This window comes from Schistocerca cancellata, chromosome 10, assembly GCF_023864275.1.
Source record: "Schistocerca cancellata isolate TAMUIC-IGC-003103 chromosome 10, iqSchCanc2.1, whole genome shotgun sequence".
NCBI classification, from domain to species: Eukaryota; Metazoa; Arthropoda; class Insecta; order Orthoptera; family Acrididae; genus Schistocerca; species Schistocerca cancellata.
In genome coordinates, this window is record NC_064635.1 from 170,529,496 (window position 1) to 170,550,424 (window position 20,929).

Consider the following 20,929-nt stretch of genomic DNA (forward strand, 5'->3'; position numbering starts at 1 on the left):
GTTGTACGCAGGTTGCAGGGAGTTGGCTTACAGAGATACTGTACGGCTCTACAACAAAAGAAGAGTAGACCATTCACACCGGGGCACCACTGGGGTCTGCCTCCCATTTACTCAAACCATACTGAGGCGACCTTTGTGACTAGGAGAATACTTGTGCTCGATCTGGAGCCAATCCCAGACTTTGCGTGTCTGAACATAACACCCAACTTCAACTTGGCAGTTGCTTCCAGTTTTCCAAGACTGTGTACAGGTTCTCCTCTAACCCTCTTTGAGTTAGCACTCCTAGGTGAAACAATATTACAAGGATTAGCTCATCCAAAGACTGCAAGTTGATTCCTGGAAGAATCTTTCATTTTGGAGCAGCACTTGTACTGAAATTCCATCTCAGTGCCTTACAAGTGTACCTCAAGTTTCACAACAAAGGACCACAGTTTTATAGCATTAATGGAGGGAACTACTCTCAAATAAAACATATGAAACCATATGTAACAGTACTTTACAGTACAACTAGATTATTTTTAAAGTCCAATAATACCCACAGATGCTTCGTGACATTGAAAATATTCAAACTAATAATTCCATTCTTTTATTATCGCCATGGCCAATCACAAGTTAGGCAATTATACTCCGAGGACTACACTCACTGCGGATGTAATGGAGTTGGTTTTCTCAGAACTCAAGTTGAAGGTGGTATTCACTTCATTATCATTTCTGAAATGGCCTAAGACTGTTAATTTACTCATTTACCTAATAAAATTGGTTTTATTGTAAATTACTTATGTAATTAATGATGGCAATTTGTATACTGTAGCATTCCTCTGTGGAGGGCCAAGCCCACAATGACGCTCAACCTTCCACAGTACAGAGCTGGTAATACTGCTGTCACTACTTGATAATTTTGCTTTTAGAAGTTTCAAGATCAAATTTTGAGCCTTCACCTTCTGTAAAACTTGCATTTTCAAAACTATCTGAGCCCGAAATGCAACTTCAAATGCAAGCTCCATTACATCCTGGATCAGGAATTAATGTGTGAATATCAGAAAGGTTTTATGTACAGGACTATTTTTCCACCTTATCACATTCTGGACACTGAGGTACCTGCCTTAACAGTGTACATGCTTTGGGGATGTCCATTAGCTAGCTGAACTCAAAACCTGACCAAATCTCATTTAATGGTGGAAGGGAGGGCAATGAAAACCTCACATCAGTTTGTTAATGGAAAGAATATACATTATTATAGTGGATAACATTTTCATTTACAAAATTACTCTCCTGTATAACAATATAAAAGTGCCCATCAACCTTTACGGCCCCTCTGAACTCAATGCTATCATGCCAGCAAGACATTAAGCATTCATGGGCGGATGCTAAGATGAAGTTCACCAACGTGACCTCTCTAGTGATCATACAAATGAAGAGAGAAAAAAGCTAAGTAATCGTACAGTTCAAAGGAAAGTACAAACAATGTTGTCTTTCATTCGCAAAGTAAGTACAGGTTCAACGAGATTTAATGTATCGTATAAAATACGAGGTGCATTCAAGTTCTAAGGCCTCCAATTTTTTTTCTCCGGACTGGAAAGAGATAGAAACATGCGCATTGTTTTAAAATGAGGCCGCGATCATTGTCAATACGTCCCAGAGATGGCAGCACCGTACGACAGATGGAATTTTACCGCCAGCGGCGAGAATGAGAACTGTTTTAAATACTTAAAATGGCGACGTTTTCCTTACTTGAACAGCGAGCAATCATTCATTTTCTGAATTTGTGTGGTGTGAAACCAATTGAAATTCATCGACATGTGGTGATGGAGTTATGGATGTGTCGAAAGTGCGTTCGTGGGTGCGACAGTTCAATGAAGGCAGAACATCGTGTGACAACAAACCGAAACAACCTCGGGCTCACACAAGCCGGTCTGACGACATGATCGAGAAAGTGGAGAGAATTGTTCTGGGGGATCGCCGAATGACTGTTGAACAGATCGCCTCCAGAGTTGGCATTTCTGTGGGTTCTGTGCACACAATCCTGCATGACGACCTGAAAATGCGAAAAGTGTCATCCAGGTGGGTGCCACGAATGCTGACGGACGACCACACGGCTGCCCGTGTGGCATGTTGCCAAGCAATGTTGACGCGCAACGACAGCATGAATGGGACTTTCTTTTCGTCGGTTGTGACAATGGATGAGACGTGGATGCCATTTTTCAATCCAGAAACAAAGCGCCAGTCAGCTCAATGGAAGCACACAGATTCACCACCACCAAAAAAATTTCGGGTAACCGCCAGTGCTGAAAAAATGATGGCGTCCATGTTCTGGGACAGCAAGGGCTTAATCCTTACCCACTGCGTTCCAAAGGGAACTACAGTAACAGGTGCATCCTATGAAAATGTTTTTAAGAACAAATTCCTTCCTGCACTGCAACAAAAACGTCCGGGAAGGGCTGCGCATGTGCTGTTTCACCAAGACAACGCACCCGCACATCGAGCTAATGTTACGCAACAGTTTCTTCGTGATAACAACTTTGAAGTGATTCCTCATGCTCCCTACTCACCTGACCTGGCTCCTAATGACTTTCGGCTTTTTCCAACAATGAAATACACTCTCCGTGGCCGCACATTCACCAACCGTGCTGCTATTGCCTCAGCGATTTTCCAGTGATCAAAACACACTCCTAAAGAAGCCTTCGCCACAGCCAAGGAATCATGGCGTCAGCGCTGTGAAAAATGTCTATGTCTGTAGGGTGATTACGTCGAGAAGTAACGCCAGTTTCATCGATTTCGGGTGAGTAGTTAAGTAGAAAAAAAAATCGGAGGCCTTAGAACTTGAATGCACCTTGTATATCAATATAAGACTAGTTTTTTTACATATCCATCAAAACGATGAATACTATATTCGCAGAGCCTTTTCATCTTTCTGACTCTTGTCTGTCCATCTGGATACTCCTCAGAGCTGGAATGTTTAAAATAAGTGTTTTAAAATGTTTTTAATCACGAGTTAAAAATACTATTTAATACACTTTCTAAATGTATGTACTACATTTTTTCTGCAAAATTAGCTGTCAAAGCTGTCAAATGATGGAGAATATTCCGAGAATATCTGTTATCATAATACATGACATTAAGTTTTATAAAAATAATTCTGAGCATTGCATTAGGTATTTTTAGTGGTATAAAGCAAAAACATGAACATATAAAATAAATTTAATTATTTAAAAATTATTGGGTAAACTACAAGTGAGGGAAAGGGAGGGGGTTTCACCACATCTCATCTAGAGAGGAAGGTGGGTCCAAATTTTATTAAAAAAACCCTCACACAATTAATGGACGTACCCTTTCCTATATCCTCTGTAGACAGGCCTGTTTATCGAGATGTCACTCTCTACATCCCCATTCCTGTTCCTTGTTTCCTTATTTTACATAATTCTTAAGATAACACTGCATCATCTCCACTGATAGTCATGTGTGACAACATTTACTTCAATCAAAGGACATAAATAAAGAATGAAGTTAGAGATACCACATCTTGTCTAGTTTAGTACTAATATTTTCTGGTATGATTGCTGTTCCTTTTGGCATTTGTATCCTGTGTATTGACATTTACAGAGCATTAAAAACAAAGGGGCAAATAGATTAAGAAGTGATGTTAGTCATCAAAACAAGTAAAACAAGTCCAATTAACATGTGCCAAGAGAGGCATACTTTCTGAAATCTGCATGAGGGCTGAAAGACTATTGGTTGCTGATGTGAACAAAGTCACCACTTGGTGCTTCATAAAGTGTGTCAACAGTACACATCACTCTGATGTGGTCAGTAGTCAGACAGTAAATTACTCACAACCCTTGGTGTTTATTGTGGTGTCTTAGCTACTTATACAGATTACTTTCATACTGTTTTTAAGTACAAATGGTCCAGTGCATTTTCTTTTCTCTCCAACAATGGAAACCTACTGCTCCACAAATGATATGGCAAATACAATTTTATGTTGCAGTTTAGCAAATGTAAATAACTTTCAAGTATGTGAACTGCATGCTGGAAAATATCTGCACCTCAGAGTAGCACCTAATAAATTGTTTGCCACACATTTCCACAGTCCTAGTTACACAGGTTCTTTGGCAACCCAAAGGGGTAAACAGTCGATAGCCTTGTCCACTCCATACACCTGATATGGATGGAACATGTCATCCTTGGCGGACAAAAATTCTATAAAACGTGTGACGATTAGTGGGCTGTGCGGTTCCTACCCTTTTCTAGACAGTACTTCATACACAATTTCTGTATCCATACCAGCACAACCAGACATCAAGGCAACAAGATCACAATTGGCAACTTGCAGTTCTGTCAATGGCGCAAGTAAGTGTGTAGTGCAGATCCTTTGTTTGTATCTCACATTTCACTTACAGATAAGGTGCACAGCTTACATCAATTTGTGTCATAAACTTCCAATATGAGCATGTGTGGGCTGATGAAAACCTCCTGCACTAAGAGAGGATAAGCACTGTTTCTCAAACAACAAAAAGACATGTGTTTTTGGGCAAAGATTAATAGGGCCACAGAGATTAAACAGTGCTCATTATCAGTATTTTCTCATTAATACTGATCAGGGACGTGTCGTGTCAGTGAAGACTACAGATAAGGTTGATGCACAACAGCACATTCTCGCAGCAGTGTGGTAGAACATCTAGCACTGACATTTCGGGACCACCATTGGTTTGGTTGGGAAGGCCCCACTCTCCTGGTACCCCACACCTCAATCATCAATACTTTCACTTGTGGCAGCAACTGAAGAAATAATGGATTTAGTTTCAAAGGAGTGTGATTCCTAATCCTGGAGAACAAAGGGACACACTGTTGTGGTTAGTAATAACACTGAGCCCCTCCTGTAAACAAGAATTGAGATCTAAGAAAGTATGTGATTCCACAAGCTCCTTTATAGGATCTGTTTTCTTGTTTAGATGATTACTACCACTTCTTAAATTATTATACACCTTTAAAAAAAACACCAGTTTATTTTGTGTACTGTCTTGTTCCAGATGTAACCAGAACATCTGAGTAACATTAACAGCTCTGACACTTCTACGTGTCAAAGATTTATGGGGGTGTGAAATAATAAAAAAATAAATGTGTTGACAGGGAGAACCAGTCTGCTGATTTGTTGTTGCAATCATACAAAATAAGATTGCAGGGATGCTGCAAAAAATAAAGTAAATACATTCTCTAAATAAGAAAACATCATAAGGCAAAAAATATTACAAGCTGACAGCCCATAAATGTACAACGTGCCAAATAGTTGAATCTGTGTCATAAGTAATGCGATATCACTTCAAAGATTGATGCACTTATTACGGTTTTAGACATAAAAATAACAATACAGAAAACCTGCCAAACTTGTACTAAATTTCCAGAAAAGCAAGACCCACTGGAGGTGACTCACAGCTGTGAAAACAATTGGGTAACAAAAGACCTGAATTTGGTCAATGATTGCAGAAACCAGTAATTTCCATTTGAAATTTTGTGTGATTGTGCTGGACAATAACCCATTTTAAAAAGGCTTATTTGTTTCCCTACCTTTGGTTTTATTTTTGTGATACTGCTACAATCTTAAAAAACAAAAAAAAAAACATACTTACTGACTCTTGTTTGATGGTAGTCACACTGCAGACAAAACTTTGATGTTGTTCTGCTTCCATCTTCTAGGGGAAAAAAATTTTAAAAAATTAACACAAAAAAACAACAAAGAACTAACAGCAGGTAAACCATGCACTATAAAAAAAAGTGGGTGACGAGTTCCAAATCTTTTATTTTGTTTGACTGGTGCTTCAAAACATGCACAGTTATTGCATGGGAGTTGACAATTAAACCAATTGTTGAAACCTAGTTTCACATACACACACAGATTCAATCTGTACTTGACAAAGTTTATGTTTATTCAAACCATTTTCTGTCTACATATTTTTTATAACATGTAGATTTTTTGTAAGTTGCCCTTATATGTAAAGCTAGATAATCAGAGCTCAAAGTGGTGTTAAGATTGGCAAATTGTTTTCAGTGTTCGGAACTGTAAAATTGTGCATTTCACTAAACAAACCAAAAAAGTGATTTTCTATGACCACAACATCAGTGAGTCAGAGCTGGAAGCAGTGATCTTATGCAAACACCAGGGTGTAACAATTTCTAAGGATATGAAATTGAATGATCACATGGGTTCTGTCATAGGTAAAGCAGTTGGCAGACATCTGTTCACTGGTAGAATATAGGTGAAACATGCAATATGTGTATAAATGAGATTTCTCACAAAACTCTCACGGGACCCATCCCGGAATATTGCTCAAGTGCAAAATAAGGCTAACAGGGGATCCTGAATGTATACAGATAAGGGCAGCATAAACTGTCACAGGTTTTTGACTCAAAGCAGCATGCCACAAAAATGTTAAAAAATCTGAACTGGCAGACTCTTGAAGATAGATGCCATATATACTGAGAAACTGAGCTGTGATGTTTCCAGAAACAGTATTATGTGAAGAATCTATAGAGAGAATGTTCAGCTCTCTGTGTATCACTACCACAAAAACCATGAAGACAAGATTAAACTAAGTACTGAATGGTCAGAGGTATTTAAACAGTAATTTTTCTCATGCCCCAGGTGTAATCGGAATTTTAGAAAACCCTAACATGTGTTACGGCATAAAGTTTCCACTTCCATGCACTTCACAGTGGTTTGCAGATATGCAAAATGTAAATCTTTCAAATATTAATATCAAAATGAAAGAAATATTTGTTCATCACTAATTCTGTAAATTATCTGAACATTTGGAACACGGATCCACAAAATGTTTTTAGTGCTGCAGAAAAGCAAATTCGTTGTGTATAACCTTACATGACACAGCTTCATGTATTTTTGTTCCTTCATCAGTTGTTAGTATACTCATGAAACTACCAGGCATCTAGTTGTTCTCGAACAGCAACTGAATAGCTCATTAAGAAAATATTTCACATTAAAGATTACTTGAACATCTAAGGATAATGCTACAAACTTTAAAAGTTTATTGTTAATATTGAAGACTAATAATCTCACAAACCCCCCACCCCCCTTGAACCATGGACCTGGCCACTGGTGAGGAGGCTTGTGTGCCTCGGTGAAACAGATAGCCGTACCGTAGGTGCAACCACAATGGAGGGGTATCTGTTGAGAGGTCAGACAAATGTGTGGTTTCTGAAGAGGGGCAGCAGCTTTTCAGTAGTTGCAGGGGCAACAGTCTGAATGATTGACTAATCTGGCCTTGTAACATTAACCAAAACGGCCTTGCTATGCTGGTACTGTGAATGGCTGGAAGCAAGGGGAAACTACTGTCGTAATTATTCCCGAGGGCATGCAGCTTTACTGTGTGATTAAATGATGATTGTGTCCTCTTGGGTAAAATATTCCAGAGGTAAAATAGTCCCCCCACTCGGCTCTCTGGATGGGGGACTACCCAGCAGGACGTCGTTATCAGGAGAAAAAAAAATTGGCATTCTACGGATTAGAGCATGGAATGTGAGATCCCTTAATAGGGCAGGTAGGTTAGAAAATTTAAAAAGGGAAATGGATAGGTTAAAGTTAGATATAGTGGGAATTAGTGAAGTATGGTGGCAGGTGGAACAAGACTTCAGGTCACGTGAATGGAGGGTTATAAATACAAAGTTGTAGGGGTAATGCAGGAGTAGGTTTAATAATGAGTAAAAAGATAGGAGCATGGTTAAGCTACTATGAAAAGCATAGTGAATGCATTATTGTAGCCGAAATAGACACAAAGCCCATGCCTGCCACAGTAGTACAGGTTGACATGCCAACTAGCTCCACAGACAAAAGAGAGATTGAAGAAATGTATGATGAGAAAAAAGAAATTATTCAGATAGTGAAGGGAGACAAAAATTTAATAGTCATGGGGGACTGAAATTCGACTGTAGAAAAAGGAAGAGAAGGAAAAGTAGCAGGTGAATATGGAATGAGGGTAAGGAATGAAAGAAGCAACCACCTGGAAGAATTTTGCACAGACAATAACTTATATGAATATCAACACTTGGTTTAAGAATCATGAAAGAAATCTGTATACGTGGAAGAGGCCTGGAGACACTGGAAGGTTTCTGACAGATTATGTAATGGTAAGACAGAGATTTAGGAACGAGTTTTTAAATTGTAAGACGTTTCCAGGGGCAAATGTGGACTCTGACCACAATTTAATGGTTATGAACTGTAGACTAAAATTGGAGAAATTGCAATATATATGAATATCAACAGCTCAGATGGAAAACCTGTTCTAAGCAAAGAAGGGAAAACAGAAAGGTGGAAGGAGTATACAGATGAACTATATGAGGGTGATGTACTGGAGGGCAATATTTTGGAAATGGACAAGGATCTAAATGAAGATGAAATGGCAGATATGATACTGCGTGAAGAGTTTGATACAGCACTGAAAGAGCCGAGGCGAAACAAGGTCTCAGTAGTAGACAACATTCCATTAGACGTACTGATAGTCTCGGGAGAGCCAGCTCTGACAAAACTCTACCATCTGGTGAGCAAGATGTATGTGACAGGCTAAATAACCTCAGACTTCAAGAAGAATATAATAATTCCAATCCCAAAGAAAGCAGGTGTTGACAAGTGTGAAAATTACCAAACTATCAGTTTAATAAGTCACGGCTGAAAAATATAACACAAATTCTTTACAGACAAACGGAAAAACTGGTAGAAGCCGACCTCGGGGAAGATCAGTTTGGATTCCATAGAAATGTTGGAACAAATGAGGCAATACTGAGCCTATGACTTATCTTAGAAGATAGCGTTTGTATGGAAAGGCAAACCTACATTTCTAGCATTTGTAGACTTAGAGAAAGCTTTTGACAATACTCACTGGAATACTCTCTTTCAAATTCTGAAGGTGGTAGGGGTCAAATACATGGAATGAAAAGCTATTTACAATTTGTACAGAAACCAGATGGCAGTTATAAGAGTCAAGGGGCATGAAAGGGAAACAGTGGTTGGGGAGGGAGTGAGAAAAGGTTGTAGCCTATCTCTGATGCTATTCAATCTGTATATTGAGCAAGCAGTAAAGGAAACAAAAGAAAATTTTCCAGTAGGACTTTAAATCCATGGAGAAGGAATCAAAACTCTGAGGTTTGCCGATGTCACTGTAATTCTGGCAGAGACAGCAAAGGACCTGGAAGAGCAGTTGCATGGAATGAACAGCGTATTGAAAGGAGGATATAAGATGAACATCAACAAAAGCAAAATGAGGATAATTGAATGTAGTTAAATTAAATGCTGAGGGAATTAGATTAGAAAATAAGACACTTAAAGTTGTAAATGAGTTTTGCTACTTGGGGAGCACAATAACTGATGATAGCCTAAATAGAGAGGGTACAAAATGTAGACTGGCAATAGCAAGGAAAGCATTCCTGAAGAAGAGAAATTTGTTAACATTGAGTATAGATTTCAGTGTCAGGAAGTCTTTTCTGAAAGTATTTGTACGGATTGTAGCCTTGTATGGAAGCAAAACGTGGACGATAAATAGTTTGGACAAGAAGGGAATAGTGGCTTTCAAAATGTGATGCTACAGAACAATGCTGAAGATAACATGGATAGATCATGTAACTAATGAGGAAGTACTGAACTGAATTCGGGAGAAGAGGAATCTGTGGTACAACTTGACTAGAAGAAGGGATCGGTTGGTAGGACACAGTCTGAGGTATCAAGGGATCACCAATTTAGTATTGGAGGGAAGTGTGGAGGGTAAAAATTGTAGAGGGAGACAAAGAGATGAATACACTAAGCAGATTCAGAAGGATGTAGGTTGTAGTAGGTACTTGGAGATGAAGAAGCTCGCACAGGATATGGTAGTATGGAGAGCTGCATGAAAGCAGTCTCTGTACTGAAGACTACAACAACAACAACATCAACAACAACAACAATCATCTTACAACTTTACTGAATTCAACATCTAACTCATCATGTGGAGATGTTGCATCAGTTTTTCAGATAGACAGAAAGGACTACATGGACATACGAAAGGCATGTACTGGCTTGCTCATGCTCCTAAAGTCATCTGCAAGTATGTATGACTGTGTGCAATGAAAAGAGTTGAGAAAGTACATGAGCAGTATAGTGCACTAATTGATTGTTTTGTTGATCCTTAGTAGAATATTTTATACATTATGAATGAAAGAAACATGTGACACTGGTGTAATATTATACCATATTTATTATTTTCGGTTGTTGTGCCATTATCAGATACAAAATTAAGTATGCATTGCTGTGAAGTTTCTATGGGACCAAAGACTTTAAATTAGCACATCTCACAGGGTAACTCAGTTTTCAAAGATCTATGTGATACATTAAATAAAGAACTCAATGACAAATTACAACTGTTCCGAAAAGAAAAGCAAGTTGAGTAATATATAGTAAGCTTCCATGACGTGTTCCAATGGGGTGACTGACAAGGTAATCGTGCCCTTAATTGGTCCATTATTACAAACAGGTAATATATTATTATACATAATTTCATAACATTGTTACATTCCATCTTGGATTTTACAATGTTTAATATAAGTGAGACTCAACATGTAAGCGAAACAACTGTAATCATACTAGGTAGTGTTCTTTTTAAGGGGACAAGTGAAACTACAGTAACTCAAATAAAGGAAACAAAGGAAAAATGGAACTTAGGAGTGGCAGGGGTAATTTTGCAAAGTGGTCTGGATGAGATTATTAGCAGCACTGCAGTTAGAAGTGGTGAGTAAGGAATCTAATTATTCTGTACTAAAGTTGGGAAAATAGTTATATGCTCATTAATTTCCATAATTTCAAGGTACATAATCTTCCCTCATTTGTTATGTATCACCTAATGTTGCACTTGTAACTTGTGGCCTTCTTTACACAGGTCGACTGCAAAGGTAGAGTCCTCTTTTGCAAGTCTTCAACTTTTATGGTGTCCCATCAATTGGATGGAAATTGTGCTGCCTGACTGTCCTGTCTAGAATTCGTGACAATTACAAGTGATTCTGTTTGTACTACTCTCTTCCAAAGTTGAAGAGCCGTCTTTGCCATAGGGCAAAAGGGTGTCTAGTACTAATGTGCACATAAACAATTGTCTGTTTTGAAAATCAACTGAGCTACTCTGTAGATGCACTAGTTTCAAATCACTGACCCACAAAAATTTCACAGCTACACATATTTATGTTTGTAACTGATGGTGGCGTAACAGATGAAAATTAGCTTGAAAAGTAATAAATATTGTACAATATTACATCAGTGTAATGCATGTTTTCATTGACAACAAATAGTATAAATTGGCCATTCAAAAAGTTGCGACACTGATGTTATTCCTAGTATACAAGCACTATCAGGACAGCAACTATAGTGACTGTAAACAACAGTTGTGACATGTGACCTGTCAGTTATGAGCAGACAGTGTTAAGTAGTGGGCGTGTGGCCATAGCCCGTCAACATTGTTGTATCACAAATAACAATAGAGTAACATCTGAACTTCTCTAAATCAGGTGTTATGGGTATTCTCCAGAATGTTTTGAACAGGAGAAAATAGTGTGCAAAGTATGTGCCCACCTCAACACCCAAGCATAAACAACAATGTACGGACATCTGTCATGACTTGATTGAAATGCAAAATGTGGACAATTTTGTTCTGGGAAAATCATCACACATGATGAAACTTGGCATTATCAATATGAACATACTACAAAATGACAAAGTGCAAGAATTTATAGAATTCATAATGCTCTGACACCATCACTCAAGCCGTAACACAAGTCAAAGATCCGACAGAAAGACTTTTCTGACACTTGTATACGGTTGTATGAACGTTCTGTACATTGCACTCAATTCTGTGTGTGTGTGTGTGTGTGTCCGTTTGGGGGGGGGGGAGGGGGGGGAGACTATGCAGAATAGCTGAGGCATTAACACCACCATCTTAATCTTTCTCTATTTTTATTAATCCAGTCTCAAAACTTTTTGAGCTGATGCGGTGTATTACATTTTATGTTATTGGACTAATTTGCCCAAAACAATCAAAATATGTACAGTAGGAACAAATAAGGCCTGTATGTTAAGAGGAACTGAATGAGCTCATATTAGTCGGTAGTCCATGCTTTATGCTGTGATTCTGATTTAGGTTTACCCAAACAACTTCAGGTGAACTCCAGGATTCCTTCAATACAACCACAGCCAACCACCTGTCCACTCCATGATAAAACACTGGAGTATATTCACATGTCTGTATACAGTGTGTGTCATAATTAACTGGTAAAACCGATTCTTTGTGGAATCGAACTCCCATGCACTAAACAGCTTCAAACATCTGATTACTTTACAAATGAGTTACCATGTTAAATATATGATATAAACATGCAAGTGAAAAAGCTTAGAAAAGGTTTAAAATTATGATTACTTTTTTAAAAAAACCTGTGTGGAATGTGCAACATACCATCCACTGTAATGTCAACGTGGCATGTATGATAGAATCATAATGGAATAGGATCTATAACAAGTTTTTGAAGACGGCAGTCTTAAGTGTTGAAACCAGTCATCAGGAACAAACACAATTGAATGCAATCTTGGCTATTAAAAGTTTCTTCAAGGCAAATACAGATTGCTCCTTCCAATCTCCAATTACGATAAATTTTGAAACATCATTAGGTGTTACACAGGAGTAGGACTAACAGAGAACAATAAAATAGGAGTATGAGTAAACTACTACAACAGCAAAGTGAAACAATTATCGTAACCAAGATATAAGAAAATATAGCATGTGTATTAAACAACAGCACACTGCCAGTCAGTTACAAATATCAATAAAGTCATTTGACTGTGAGCATCGCCTAACCTTTGACAGTGACCTTTCATCTCAGTAAAAATGGTAGAAACCAAAGAAACATTTGAACCAGCTAAACAAGGAAATTTTGTTCTCATACCAGTGTCACTGAATAAGTCTACGTCACTAGATTTACAGAAAGAAAAAGCAAATAGTGAAGATGAAATGAACTACAAATCAAATAAAGATTGCAACAAAAAGATTCTGTTTCAGTAAAATGCTTCCTGATGTGTGATTGCATCATATGCAACAAAACTACAAATGGTTTCACTGGTATTGTATACAGCCTACATAGGGTGAGTCTACAGTACGGAAAGACAAAACGTGTTTACTTTATGTAGGCAGGCAGTGTGGAAGCTTTTCAGGACCAGTTCATGATATTTTACACAAATATTATCTACACTGTTTTCACCATATTGAAACTGGAGCTACGTCAAGTACTGCAGTTGAAAACCTAAACAAAGAAAAAAAACACCTGAAAAAGATGTAATCATAGGCAGTGCCAACAATGTTGACAAAAAATAAGAGTGAGTCTGCACTTTAGAGGTGACAGGACATTATTGCCAAAACTATATCAGACAAACGAGACAATAATGAATTTAACCGGTGCAAAATGATCCACCTAGTGGCCATAGATTAATACAGAAAAGCAGCACTAAATTCTGACATACCGAAATTGCATAAAAAATTTAGTCATTAGTAGTTACTACTATAGCTAAAATGAACTGTGAAAAACATACCAGGCAGAGACTTCAATTAAACAGAAAAAGAAAGCTGAAGTTAGCCAACCAAGTTACATGACTCATCAATGTGATTAATTGTAGCTTTTTGTGCCATTTCACTAACTCATAGACCAACTGTCTCTTTTCAGTCTAACATTGGCATCTGATGATGCTACAGATCAACCCACCCGGTTAGCCGTGCAGTCTAATGCACTGCCTTCCAGATGCGAAGGCGTGCCGGTCTCCGGCATGACCCTGCTCGACGGATTAGTTTCGTGGTCCAGTGTGCCGACCAGTCTGTGGATGGTTTTTAAGGCGGTTTTCCATCTGCCTCAGCGAATGCGGGCTGGTTCCCTTTATTCCGCCTCAGTTACATTATGTCGACAATTGCTGCACAAGCACTTTCTCCACATACGAATACACCATAATTAACCTACAATGCAAACATTGGGGTTACACTCGTCTGGTGTGAGACGTTCCCGGAGGGTGTCCACTGGGGGCCAAACTGCACAATTACCCTGGGTTCAGTGTGGGGCAGTGGAGGGGTGAGAGGACTGCTGTAACCTGTTATGGGGTCTTGTACCACTGCGACTACAGCGGGGACGAAGCCTCTCTGTCGTTTCTAGGTCCCCTATTCAATACAATACAATGCAACAGATCAGGAAGTCACTGTAACAAAGGATTCGTATCCACATTCGTTGACTTCACCAACTCACAACCAAACTGTAAATTTTCAACCCAATCTAGACCTCAGGCTGCTACGAGTCAGTCTATCATCACAATTTATATTCTAAAAATTAACATAGATACGAAACAAATATTATCAGTATTCTGTTCTCTTTCTGTTTGTGTATGTGTGATGTCAAATGCCACAACATCATTATGTCACAGGTCAATGCCAAAGTCTGGTATCGGTAGGTTCAGTCAACATCTCTGTTGAACTTCAAAGAAACAAGGAGCCTTGCCAATAACTGGCAGATTGTTAGAGATGCAAGAAGGAACATAATGGTATCAAACTGAACACTGTGGATGTGTATGAATCATATAATTCAGGCGAAGAATCAGGAACAGAATTGAACAACTTATCAGTGCAGTGTGAAAGTCAACTGATTTAGAATTGCTTATATCGAAGTGTTGTGATTCACAGAAACCTAGGGATTAAAAGCAATGAAAATTACTTTAGCAAAACAAGTAACTTTGTATTTTTAAAAGTTCAGAAGGCTTGATGGTAAAGCTGAAATCTTGGAAAAAACATTACCATAAAGGGAATACTGTATACCAGAGGGTTATAAATACAAAAATCATTCATGCGGGTCTCACTATCATAATGGCAGTACTGTTAACTATCCATTTCCAATGACATTAACTTAAGGACACTTGAGTTTAGTTGGGAATGGATGGAGAAACATTTTGAAATTACGGGAATCATACACAATTACAGGCAAGTTATTTTTGGTGTTTCTACCATGCCACTGGTGCTGAGAAAAACATATTTCTAGATAACTTATGCAGTTCACTCAGGTATCTGATAATGTAAAAATAACGTGTTACAATAATCTATGGGAGACATAAATTCCAACTTTGACAGACCATGCAACATATCTAATATAAAAATTATATAATGATAAGGCAGTGTATTGTGCAGGGTGTGAATTTATAACCACTAGGCTAAATGCATGAGTAAATAAGATATTTGTCAACTGTCCTAATGCTGTGTATGAGTTGGTACAGTTTACTCAAATATTTTGTATACAGTCCGGTTTTTATATATTTTTATAAATACTGTCTATGCAACATGCCAACTACAGAAATCAATGGCCGAGTAAGAAAGATGTACACAATGACCCAAATAACTGGAGTTGTGTTGTCAGAAACACAGAAGGTATAAAAATAACTATAAATCATCACACTGTAACACTAAATTCTTTTTTTTCTAGTACTTAACTGGGTCTGAAAAATTCCTCATTACATTCCTCACAATATTAAGGCAGCTAGGCGATCAAGTGATGTCATACAAACTCACACTATGCAAAATTATGATAGCGAACTCTTTGTCTACACATAGCTAAAACATTTGTTGTGCATCTTGGGTGTAACCTGTGAATAACACAGAATCATAAACAACCAACACCAAAAACCAAAATGTTGTGGGGGGTCTATCATCACGTATATTTCACAATAACAATATTTAATAGTTTCGACCTGAATTTGTCTCTAATGAAGGCTAATGTTGATAAACAAATTACACACAGTATATACACTTATCATTACGACAAAACTAACCATTTCCAACGTGAATATTGTGGGGATATGCTCAAGCTAATCCTTTTTACGTGTAATCGCCCTCTCACAAATGTTTAACACAAAAAGGACACACCACTTTTCTGTGCTTGATCGACAATATTTCTGTTTATTTACTTCGGCTTTTGTGTGTTTACCTTCAACCAAAATCGCTTGTTTCGATTTTAAATGGTATCGAAAGCTATCGAAAGTCGCAAATGGAATGTCTAGAATCCTTGGTATCCACATTTTGTACTACAGTTTGGGACAATTCCAACGAGTGAAACGTTGAAAAGTATACACGTCGTCACCTAAATCCAGAGAAGCAGTCTGTCCTGGATTTTTTTTCGTAATGCTCAACGCTGCTCAAAACGATGAACGTCATTTAATTTCCATTGCACCGTATGTTGGTACTACTGACATGAAAACAACAGGCAGTTCATCCCATGAGATTCAAATTCATCGGAACTAATACAAGACAGAGCGAAATACATGACTTGATGTCCACACGAATTGAAGTATGTATATGTCTTGCAGGAGTAGATACTGAACATATCCCGTCCCTGCCTTATAAAAATAAAATTATTTACGCCGTCCGAAGGTGACCACCCAATGCACACCACATGAGACTGAACGCCTCAATTTGTTAAGCATTCCAATAAATAACGAACGAAAGTGGCTCGAGCTGCGGATAAATTAATCAAAACCTCCAATTCTATCTGATTTGCACATATAAATCTTTTTCATTTTGTTATCCTTATGACGCGATTCCTACGATAGTTTCACTTATTGGAACTATATCTTACTCTCGCATTCACAATAAATGTTGTTCAGTATTAGATAATGAACTTTTTAAATAACGACAGTCTACTGACAGCGGGCAAAGATGCTTATTACCGTCCGCGCTGATTTCGTTCATTTGTCGCGCAAAGGATGTAGTGATGTCGCCACATCCCCCCCCCCCTTTCGCAGCAACAATTTTTTAAATCGAATGCTCCCAGTATGTGAGGGAATTTGTATTTAATTTGCCTGCCGGTCCTCGAGAAGACGACTGGTGTAGGCGAAGATTACTCCTGTTCCGAGGCTGATGCTTCGGAGTCTTGCTAGACCCAAAGGCCTTGTCTTATCACTGGAGCGCGATGTTGTGGTATGCCAAGGAGACGTACCTTCGTTGGTATACGCAGGATTGTGTCGTTCTATTTACCTTCTTTTTCAATCTTAAAAGTGTGGCTTCCACATGTGATTACTGTTTACGGTCCTGAATACGGCGAAACGAGGGGAGGACGCATGGTATCATCCCTGAACCACACGTCAGTTATTTTTCCTAAATCTTTATGCACAAACCCCTGTCAGCCTCCGTGTCTGACAAAAGGGCTACGTTGAATGGACTTCATTCCGACACTGAGTTGCTGTGCAAACTGGATGCATATCTCCACAACGAGAGGCTGTGCGGATGGTGGTGAGATCTGTTATCCTGGAATCCTCAACCGCTCGCCATAGGTCATTTCTACTGGTGAGCATTGGATGTCCCTCCTTCACTGCCTTTCTCAAACCGAGTAGAACCAGTGGCAATGCTTCTGACCATGATGATGAACTGCACGTAAGGCCCATTTTGAGTGTAAGGTGGAATCGCTCCACCATTTCATTGCTCGCTGGATGGTAGCTTGTAACGCGGAGGTGGTTGCAGCCGCACAGTAGGAGAAGTTCGTGGAAAAGTTGGCTTTCAAACTGTTTCCCGCGATCTGTTGCTTATGTCTCGCGATACACCAAACCTGGGGGGCCAAGCGTGCAGCAACGCTTTCGCGACCGATTGAGCAGATACTCTCTACGAAAAAAAAAAGAAATTAATAAAAAATGCTCCACGAAGGAGTTGTGCAAATTGGTCACAAATAGATATCCGTACAGGTATCGAAGGAGAATGCAAAACCGTAAACTCTGGCGGCCGATGGAAGAATATGTGACGGGGCAATGCAATTTCACCACGCAGCTGGCACGTATAGTAAACAGGGAGTACGACAAAACCAGGATATAAAGTCTTTGCGAATCTCATTCCGAGTACTCAGTTGGATAACAACTATGCCTCGCAAACAGGGGCGAGAACAATATACACAGATGTCACCACCTGAGATAGGATGTTTAGTTGGGCTCAAAAAAGCCAGTTGCAGTGATTGGCGAATCGCTCGACATTTCAGTAAGAGTGATGCCTCTATTCGACGGATGTTGGCAGAAATGGGTGAATCGTGGCGAACATAGCATCAAGTAATAAGCGATCGACCTAGAGAGACGACAGAATGTGAGGATGGAGCAGTCATCAGAGACGCACTCAGAGCCTCGAAGTCATTATTATCATCGATTCGACGTGCAACCAGTAATTCAGTGACCACAGGTATCTTTAATAGGCGATTCACAGAAAGGCAGCTGAGTTCGTGGCGCTCTTTGCGCCGACTACCATTGACCTCTGCACACCAGCAAGCCCGTTTGCAGTGGTGTCTGGCACATTTGGCCTGGAATCTCAATCACCGGAGTGGAATTGTTTCAGTGACGAGAACCGCTTCAAACTGAACCCCGATGACCGGCAAAGACGTCCGTGGGATACCAATCTGAGTGTGCCCGCAATACGGCTCGACAACCAAGAGTAATGAAATGATAATGAAATCGAGATCCTAAGCTGCCGACAGGCGTTGATATACACTCCTGGAAATGGAAAAAAGAACACATTGACACCGGTGTGTCAGACCCACCATACTTGCTCCGGACACTGCGAGAGGGCTGTACAAGCAATGATCACACGCACGGCACAGCGGACACACCAGGAACCGCGGTGTTGGCCGTCGAATGGCGCTAGCTGCGCAGCATTTGTGCACCGCCGCCGTCAGTGTCAGCCAGTTTGCCATGGCATACGGAGCTCCATCGCAGTCTTTAACACTGGTAGCATGCCGCGACAGCGTGGACGTGAACCGTATGTGCAGTTGACTGACTTTGAGCGAGGGCGTATAGTGGGCATGCGGGAGGCCGGGTGGACGTACCGCCGAATTGCTCAACACGTGGGGCGTGAGGTCTCCACAGTACATCGATGTTGTCGCCAGTGGTCGGCGGAAGGTGCACGTGCCCGTCGACCTGGGACCGGACCGCAGCGACGCACGGATGCACGCCAAGACCGTAGGATCCTACGCAGTGCCGTAGGGGACCGCACCGCCACTTCCCAGCAAATTAGGGACACTGTTGCTCCTGGGGTATCGGCGAGGACCATTCGCAACCGTCTCCATGAAGCTGGGCTACGGTCCCGCACACCGTTAGGCCGTCTTCCGCTCACGCCCCAACATCGTGCAGCCCGCCTCCAGTGGTGTCGCGACAGGCGTGAATGGAGGGACGAATGGAGACGTGTCGTCTTCAGCGATGAGAGTCGCTTCTGCCTTGGTGCCAATGATGGTCGTATGCGTGTTTGGCGCCGTGCAGGTGAGCGCCACAATCAGGACTGCATACGACCGAGGCACACAGGGCCAACACCCGGCATCATGGTGTGGGGAGCGATCTCCTACACTGGCCGTACACCACTGGTGATCGTCGAGGGGACACTGAATAGTGCACGGTACATCCAAACCGTCATCGAACCCATCGTTCTACCATTCCTAGACCGGCAAGGGAACTTGCTGTTCCAACAGGACAATGCACGTCCGCATGTATCCCGTGCCACCCAACGTGCTCTAGAAGGTGTAAGTCAACTACCCTGGCCAGCAAGATCTCCGGATCTGTCCCCCATTGAGCATGTTTGGGACTGGATGAAGCGTCGTCTCACGCGGTCTGCACGTCCAGCACGAACGCTGGTCCAACTGAGGCGCCAGGTGGAAATGGCATGGCAAGCCGTTCCACAGGACTACATCCAGCATCTCTACGATCGTCTCCATGGGAGAATAGCAGCCTGCATTGCTGCGAAAGGTGGATATGCACTGTACTAGTGCCGACATTGTGCATGCTCTGTTGCCTGTGTCTATGTGCCTGTGGTTCTGTCAGTGTGATCATGTGATGTATCTGACCCCAGGAATGTGTCAATAAAGTTTCCCCTTCCTGGGACAATGAATTCACGGTGTTCTTATTTCAACTTCCAGGAGTGTACATCAACGGGGACAGTTGAAAATGTGTGACCCAACCGGCACTCGAACCCGGGATCTCCTGCTTACATGGCAGACGCTCTATCCACCTGAGCCACCGAGGGCACAGAGGATAGCTCGACTGCAGGGACTTATCCCTTGCACACTTCCCCTGAGACCCATATTCCCAACTTAATGTCCACACACTACATTCATAGTGCCCCTGCCCATTACACTCATTACTCGCGGCAGACAGTCTTGCCGAGTCCCGTAAGAGTTCAGGCAATGCGTGTGCATCTGCACAGAAGAAGGTCAATGGCCAGTTTGTCTTAACTATATGAAGATGCTATCTTTTCTTTCGGATATGTTCAAAAGAACAGATACCATCGGTGACCGTGCAGCTCTCTAGAATGAAATGATAATTAAAACAAGACCCTAAGCTACCGACAAGCGTTGATATACATCAACGGAGACAGATGAAAATGTGTGCCCTGACCGGTACTCGAACCCAGGATCTCCTACTTACATGGCAGACGCTCTATCCACCTGAGCCACAGAGGGCACAGAGGACACTGCGACTGCAGGGACTTATCCCTTGCACGCTTCCCGCGAGACCCACATTCCCAACTTAATGTCCACACACTACATTCGTAGTGCCCCTGCCCATACACTCATTACTCGTGGCAGACAATCTTACCGAGCCCCGTAAGAGTTCGGGCAATGCGTGTGCATCTACACAAAAAAATGTTCAAATGTGTGTGAAATCTTATGGGACTTAACTGCTAAGGTCATCAGTCCCTAAGCTTACACACTACTTAAGCTAAATTATCTTAAGGACAAACACACACACACGTGCCCGAGGGAGGACTTGAACCTCTGCCGGGGCATCTGCACAGAAGAGGGTCAATGGCCAGTTAGCCTTAACTATATGAAGATGGCATCTGTTCTTTCGGACATGTCCGAAAGAACAGATACCATCTTC

The 20,929-nt window shown here is 40.7% G+C and overlaps 1 protein-coding gene across 2 annotated transcripts in view; it reads right to left on the reverse strand.

Annotated features, from left to right (window-relative positions):
- Nucleotides 1-16,189, reverse strand: part of LOC126106719 (uncharacterized) — a 150,120-nt gene extending 133,931 nt beyond the window's left edge. Inside the window, exons 1-3 of one of the 2 annotated variants that reach the window (XM_049913100.1) lie at nt 15,863-16,189; nt 15,603-15,676; nt 5,625-5,687 (exon numbers count right to left, since the gene is read on the reverse strand). In XM_049913100.1, coding sequence (XP_049769057.1) covers nt 5,625-5,684 — 60 coding nt within the window. In that variant the 5' untranslated portion in view covers nt 5,685-5,687; nt 15,603-15,676; nt 15,863-16,189. The remainder of the gene's footprint in view (nt 1-5,624; nt 5,688-15,602; nt 15,677-15,862) is intronic. The other variant, XM_049913099.1, reaches the window with a different exon arrangement.
- Between the last annotated feature and the right edge of the window lie 4,740 nt (nt 16,190-20,929).